The sequence below is a fragment of the Peromyscus maniculatus genome, chromosome X, assembly GCF_049852395.1.
Source record: "Peromyscus maniculatus bairdii isolate BWxNUB_F1_BW_parent chromosome X, HU_Pman_BW_mat_3.1, whole genome shotgun sequence".
NCBI lineage: Eukaryota > Metazoa > Chordata > Mammalia > Rodentia > Cricetidae > Peromyscus > Peromyscus maniculatus.
In genome coordinates, this window is record NC_134875.1 from 41,873,313 (window position 1) to 41,880,752 (window position 7,440).

The 7,440-nt window shown below is 39.2% G+C and overlaps 1 protein-coding gene across 4 annotated transcripts; it reads right to left on the reverse strand.

Annotated features, from left to right (window-relative positions):
• Positions 1-674: 674 nt before the first annotated feature.
• On the reverse strand, positions 675-2,159 carry LOC143270700 (periphilin-1-like). Of its 4 annotated transcripts, XM_076561634.1 has the most exons (3): positions 1,788-2,157; positions 1,285-1,607; positions 675-1,164 (listed from the first exon to the last, which is right to left on the reverse strand). In XM_076561634.1, the coding sequence occupies exons 1-3, from the start codon at positions 1,945-1,947 to the stop codon at positions 829-831; spliced, it is 819 nt and encodes a 272-aa protein (XP_076417749.1). In that variant the 5' UTR covers positions 1,948-2,157; the 3' UTR covers positions 675-828. The 4 variants fall into 4 exon arrangements, with proteins under 4 accessions (XP_076417749.1, XP_076417748.1, XP_076417746.1 ...); XM_076561633.1 differs by having other exon boundaries at positions 675-1,607; positions 1,788-2,159; XM_076561631.1 differs by having other exon boundaries at positions 1,285-2,149.
• Positions 2,160-7,440: the final 5,281 nt, after the last annotated feature.

Sequence of the window (7,440 nt, forward strand, 5' to 3'; positions counted from 1 at the left end):
AATCTGTCATTTATCACAAGCATGAGCTCCTTGTCAGGTCCCTCTTTGATAAAGAACAGGCCTAAAACAAAACTCCAGGTTGTTGTATAGTCTAATTTTTTTATAGCTACCAGTAGTGTTTCTGAGAAATTTCAACTTAAAATGCACCTTGCATCTCAGGTTACCCCTCTTATCAGTCTTATCTACAATGTTGTTCAGAGAGAGCAGTTAGGAGCCTCACTTCATAGAAGAGACACACTAAGTTCAATGACTTGAGAAGGTTTTGTTTTAATGTGTCCTTTAGAGATTTTTTAAGTGCTTCTTTCCTATACTAAAGAAGAATTATTCTCAAAGCAAATATTGCAAGACAGCTAAGTTCTACTTCCTTAAGACAACATATTTTGACATCCCCAAAAGTTGCAAAGCAGAAGAAAAGCAGGCAGCAGACAAACTCAACTCAAAATGCTAACAATGCCTATGATGCAACCTGGAATGATCTCTAACTACAAATTAAACTCCTGAGACCAGCACACCATGGAAGACTATTAAACATGAGTTAAGTACAGAGAGCTGCTCTCCAGAACTGCTTTTTCAAACATTAAAAAGTTAATTGAGCATTATTTTTGGGAGGGAGGAGATGTATGAAGATGAATTAGAAGATTCTACACATAGGGAAAACATTCTAATTAAGAGACTTTAAAAGATATTGTAGATGTTTATTTGATACTAGCAACGTGGTCAGTTATCATAAAGTATTTCTCTTCATCACAAAATAGTAAGGATTTTAAAAATCCAAAGGGAAAAATCTAGAAGCTTTTACACAATTTTTTGAACCGAGCCCTAATTCTCCTATAAAGGGTCTCCAAAATCTGGAGTAGAATTATCATACTCCATAATGAAATGCTTGAGTTCTTCAACACGTTGCTCACCTATTTCATGCAAACTCTGCTTCATTGCAAACTGTATAGATTTTTCTAACGAACGATCCTTTTCAACCAGCCTTTCCACCACCATCCCGAAAATTTCACAGACTTGTCGGTAAACCTTCTCAATCTCAGTGATTTTTGATGCAATCGCTTTTGAGCGAATGCTAAGCTGGCTGTCTTCACACAATTCTGGGCCAGCTGTTGTGTTTGACTCGGGTTCTTCTGTCTGGTTGATACGTAATGGTGCCTTGGATCCCATCTCAAACTCGGAAATTTCAGCCAAGTTATTTTCTTCTGACTTCTTGGGATTTTCATTAGCCCTCTTGCTTGCAGCATCAGCCTGTTCCTTCTCAGTCAGCCGGCTGGGGCTTTTTAACACCTTGGATGAAGAACTTGAGGGCACAGTATCTCTTGATGTTTTCAAAAACTGGATGGCTCTCTCTTTACATCTACGTCGAGACTGATGGAAGGAGCGCATCCTGCTTCTACTGCTGAGACTGGATCCAAATCTGCTGTGTAGGGAGTCCTTCCCGCCCACACGTGATTCTCTCAAAAAAGGAGCGCCCCGTTTATGGGGAGAGCGTTGTCTTGAATAATGGGAAGAATAGAAACGTTTTCTTCTAAAGCCGTTTCTCATGGCCCTGTATTGAGGCTGTTGGCTTGTGGAATACTCATCTCTTGACCATCGGTAGCCATAATGGCCTCTTTTGTAGGGTGGGGCTCTTCTTGGATCCTGAGTAAAACAGCGGCCCTCGTCCCATTCTTGGCCATCAACATGCCAGTAGTATCTACCGTAGCCTGCTTCGTTGGGTCTGGCTAGCAGAGAAGATCTCTTATCTCCCAGAGGTGGTCTCTTTGGCACATTAATTAATCTATGGTTGCCATCACTGGGATGGCTCCAAGGAGGCACTTGTTTTCCTGGAAGTCTCTTGTAGTCATACCATCCCACCGCTTGTTTTCCTGGAAGTCGCTTGTACTCATACCATCCCTGCGCTTGTTTTCCTGGAAATCGCTTGTAGTCACACCATCCCTCAGACCACATCTCAACTCTTGTGGAAGTCACTGTACTTCGAACAGAAATGCGTACTTCCCTTCCTGGTCACTTTCAATTTCCAACCATACTCATGGCTCAGCTCAAGAATCTGTTATTGTCTAAAAATTCGTCATCAGAACTCTCCAATAGGTACGTTCCACCGATGCTGCTGAAACCGCACCAACAGCTCTCTAATTAGACTTAGGCCTACTCAACAGCAGGGAAATCATGCTAAGAATTATGAAATGAAAGCTAGGAAATTAGCTGGGGCTAGCGAGTTCATGCATCATAGAGGAGAATGCAGTACCACCACTTGACTAAATCAGTACAATTCCTAAGTGAATTCCACTTCCTACAAAAAAGTGTAGCTCTCACCCCTCACCAAAAAAAGCTTCTCTTTGCAACAGAGAGAGACCATTGCAGAAAACCACAACTCAAAATCAGAGAACAAGTGATTGTGGGGTGTCTAGCCCCTGCACACACACACACACACACACACACACACACACACACACACACACACCACAAACTAACTCCTGCACCTAAGGCTCAGAGAGCATCATTAAGAAGAGGAGGAAAGATTGTAGGAACCAGAAATGAAAGGGAAGCTTCACCCATGATATTTGAACAATATGGCTGCCTAAACAAGACCTGAATAAGGACAATACCAATCAATATGCTAACTTGAAAGGGGGAAATCTCATGAGGTTCCACCCCTAAACAAAGAACTATAGAAGGTAAAGAATTAGTCTTCCCCAGGGATGACCCTTTTAACTGGTTACCAATATCAAGTGGTCAGCTCTGAAACCATGTACATATACAAGCAACACTAAATACACTGGGAAGATTATATTCGTGTGTCTTTGTGTGTGTGTGTGTGTTTATGCAATAATTAAGGAAAAGAGATCATAAATTGGAGAGGCATCCAGGAGGAGAGGATATGGAAGGGAAGAAAACAAGAAAGGAAAGGATGTGATTTTATTTTCATTTCTAAAAATTTAAAAATTAAATAAGACATAAATAAATATTTAAAATATGCTGCAAAGAATACAAGCATATATTTACTTAACATATTGAACTAATGTAAAATGAATTTTTAAAATTAATGTATAGAATAGCAATAATCATAATATTCTAATAAATTTTAGTAGTGAAAAAATTAAAATACCTTAAAATAAAAGTTTGTAAAATATTTATTTAACCTATTGAACAAATGTAAAATGAATTCTTAAAATTAATTTATATAATAGCAAAAATCCTAATATTCTAATAAATTTCAGTATTGAAAACATTAAAGTACCTTAAAATAAAATTAATAATGTGGGAGAACATTTCTATAGGCCATTATAAATTTTATTAGAAGATAATCAACAAGACAGATCTAAATGGAGATAAATATCAATGGACAGAATTCTTGTATCAATGTATCAATTCTAATAAATCTCATATACAGATTTAATAATTCTAATAAAAATCCCAAGAGACTTTTAAGAAATTTGTCAAGTTGAATCTGAACTTCACAGATTACAGTGAAGATTCAAGAACAGATAAGAAATGCCTGAAGAACGGAGAAAGAGGAAAAGGGAAACACGGCAGAGAAAAGATAAATATGAAAACTTGCTCTTCCAGATCTCCGGACTGAAAAATCCATCGACATGGAAGCTGTGTGGTTTTAGTATAAAACAAATACAATAATCAATGGAACAGAATTGAGGTACCAGTCATGTACACATACACTTCAGAGTACAGATACCAGTATGACCCAAAATATAACATTATGGCCTTTTATTTTCATTAACCCTATTATTGAAGTTACCCATACATGAGTCATAGAACATGGCAGAAACAAATCAGTAATGACCTAAATATTTCATCCCTGCTGGCTACTTTTCATGTGCTGGAAGATGCTTTGAAGGCTACCGAAGGAGAAAAGTCATCATCAGTCACACCTGTCTATGAAACCTTTGAGCTACAACAATGATCAGCATAAAACATGGCCACTGGTGTTATAGCAGCTCAAATAGTATTAGTGTAACCAACCACTTTTTGATTGGATTTGAGTTCCTCTCCACAAGATGAAACCCATACTAGCACCGTTATCAGTCCAAGAACATACAGCTAGCAGTCATAGGCCCTAGGGGAGAACTTAGTACTGTTATGCTGCTAAATGCACATAGTATTAAACTGACTTATCATTACAGCCGTAGATCAATGTATCTCTTATTCCTCATCTAAGGAGCTTTGAAATGGAGTAAACGGTGGTTAACATAGTGGCCCACAACTGGCCAAGGTGCAGAGAATAAGAGACAGAAGAATGCTCAGCCTTAAAGGGAACCTAGGTAACTCATCCTCCCCTCACAAGGTTCAGAGATCATTGAGGAAGAGGACAAAGAAAGAGTATAATAATCTGAGGTGGTGGAGGAATACAAGGAACTTCTGGACACAGTAGGGCAGATGCACATATGAACTCACACAAACTGCAACACCATGAAGAAGAAAACAAACCTGTGCAAGCCCAAGGCAGTCCAAATCCCAGCATGGAAGTGGGAGCTGGGCACACAATCCCGGTCTATGTCTAGGAGCTATGGACAAGTGTTATCTGCTGGGAAAGCAAGGGCAATTTCCTCTTAAGAGTGTAGGTCTGGGAAGTTGACATCTCTCCAGTTGAAGAACACACACCCAAGAATATATGGGCACTACACTTTGGTCATAAAGATATGTTTTATTGTTGTTTTAAGAAGACACAAAGTTAAGTGGGAAGGAAAGTGGGGGAATGAGTTGAGAAATAGTTGGCAGGGATAAATATGATCAAACACATAGAAAGAATCTCTCAAAAAACTAATAAAAAACAATTAAAGAAAAATCAGTAAGACACTTTCTCCAGTGTTGTTAGAGTATTTGTTTCAACTAGACCTAAGGAAATTGCGGTTCAGAATGAATGGACTGCATCACTACAGGCTTTTCTTAGACCTCCAGTGCCCCCATCCCCAACAGAATGAGTGAAAGAAGCCTATGGAATACTGCTTGAGCTAAGGCATCCCAAGTACATCAAGCCATGGTACATACTTTTGTAGTAACTTGTAGCCAATATTAGTGTACATCAAACACACTTCAAGAAACATGAAACTGGTTGAATATTTGCATGTATCAATTAGTAGGAAAGAGTAATGATCATGGGTGAAAGGCTCCATAGTAGCAGAGTAGGACTTTGGCAGTTCAAATACCACAGCAGTTTGTGAAGTGTGGAGCCTTCTCTCCTGCACTTGGTTTCTCTGAATCCCTGGGGAGAAATGCCATTACAAACAACCACAAAACTGTTTCCTAGCATTCTTCTTCACTCCTTCTTCATAGAAAATTTACCTTCCTAGAGCAGAGATTGCAAACAGACAAGGGTGATGGTAAGGAACATCTTTGGGAAGGGATGCTGATGGGAATTCAAGGGTGAACAGGCAATGTTTTGGAAACACATTATATGTTACAGTACAATTGGAAAGGCAAAGGTTTTAAATTGCCAAGAGAAAATGACACTGCCCACCTAAAGGGCATATTGACTTTAAAAGATAGGACACACCACTAACGATAAAAACATGCACAAAGGGAAAATAATTTAGCCTTACATAAGGCTGTCTGAAGGAAATTACATTTTATTCTACAAAGAACAGATGATAGTCAGCCAAGGCAAAGCAAGAGTAGTTGAAATACGTTCTAGGAAAAGGTAGTAGTGAAATTTGAGAGGCCATATCATGACTAATGAACTACAGCTTGTTCTGTGTGATAGAAAGATGGGGGGAGATAAAGACAGATAGGAGGGGAGAAAGTGAGACTGAACAGACATGAAGAGACTGAGAAAAGGGAGAGGAGTAGAAGCATATGCAAACAACACAGTAAAACCCTACAGAGGGGCCACATCAATTTTAGTCTGTATAACAAAATTGAACATTACTGTAACAGCAATAATAACGCACCAAAAGATTGTAAAATTTCAGGCAAACCGAGGAATTAGCAGAGAGCCAAACTTTCATCTATGTTCCTTTGTTCCACACTGGCTGACAAGAATGTTCCATTTATGATAGAAATATGCCCTCAGGAGTCCAGGTGGATAGAGCAAAGTAGAGGGGGCTGTAGAGAGGTTGTGAGCAGAATGTATCAATGCCTTGACCTTGGTGGTGACTATCACACAGGCTGGTTTGGGATCTTATATACACACGTGCTTACATCACACATACACATAAGTATATGTGCAGAAATAGAAAAAGATCACTCAAATGTCCCCTTAATAGTATTCTAGACTACTGGTGTGACCTAAAGGCTAAGATAAAGGAGTTATTAGCCTACCTTAGCCATAGAAGAAAAGGTAGTGTGGGGGCTTTATAAAAGAGACAAAAAGCAAATCAGAGTTCACTGAACGAGCAAAATCTCCTAGGAAGGGAAGTAACCCACCATGGGCCAGTGTATACAGCTGGTAACTAAGGAAGTAGAAGAAGAGAAATTCCTGATGAAGGGCAAATTGTCGGGAACACAATGCATATAGAATAGGCAACACTACACAGTAGAGTGCTTTCAGTCAGTATTGAGATTAGAGTAACTAAGGCACAAAATTTATGGTAAAATGTATTTGAGTGCATATACACTTTGTGGTCTATTGGGAAAGAACATTTGTCCTATTACCAAGCATGGCATTCATGACCTGGTTAACGCCTACTACATATTTGCATGATATCATCTCTTGCCTGTCTTTGACACTAACTCTTAAGCTTGTGTGTCCTATTCTGTACATGGTGTTTCTCACCTATGTGACTTCACTTGTGTTAATTTTTTTTATTCTGGGAAATTCCCATCCTCTTGCATATTTGGTGAAATACTACTCAGTCATCCTTTAAACTCATGATTAGGTGTCATGTTCTCTGGACCTTTCTACAGCGTTTCCTTCTGTATTACAACAGACTCTATTTAGATGCTTCTCTTCTGTATTCCTACGCTACCCTATATTCCTGTGAAATTGTGTCCTTTGAGTGCAAGAAGACTGTCTTAAGCCTCCTTGTATTCTAAGCACTAGTGCCCAGTGCAGCTCAGCAAATTTATATCATCTGACTAAGAGCTGTGTGTGGTAGTACACAAAGAGTGAGGCATCAGGAGCGGGAGTTTAAGGTCATCCTTGCCTACATAATGAGTTCAAGCCCTGTCTGGGTTACAGGGCACTCTATTTCAAAACAAACAAAAATGTGACTTGGGTAGGCCACTTAATGACTTTACTACCAAAGCAAAGGAAAGCAAAACTGGTGTGAAGAATTCACTCTCCAGGACAAGAGAGATGGCTCAGCAGATAAGAGGACTTGTTGTTCTCAGATGACACAGGTTCGCTTCTCAGAACCCATATTAGGCAGCTCACAAGTCCCTGTAACTCCAACTCCAGAAGATTCAATGCTTTGTTTTCACCTTTTAGGGCACCTGTACATACAAGGTCCCCACCCAAAGAAGCAGACACAAACACATACATAAATA

Coding starts and splice junctions, on each gene's coding strand:
- LOC143270700 (XM_076561630.1), bottom strand. CDS start 1,947: ATGTGGTCTGAGGGATGGTGTGACTACAAGCGATTTCCAGGAAAACAA.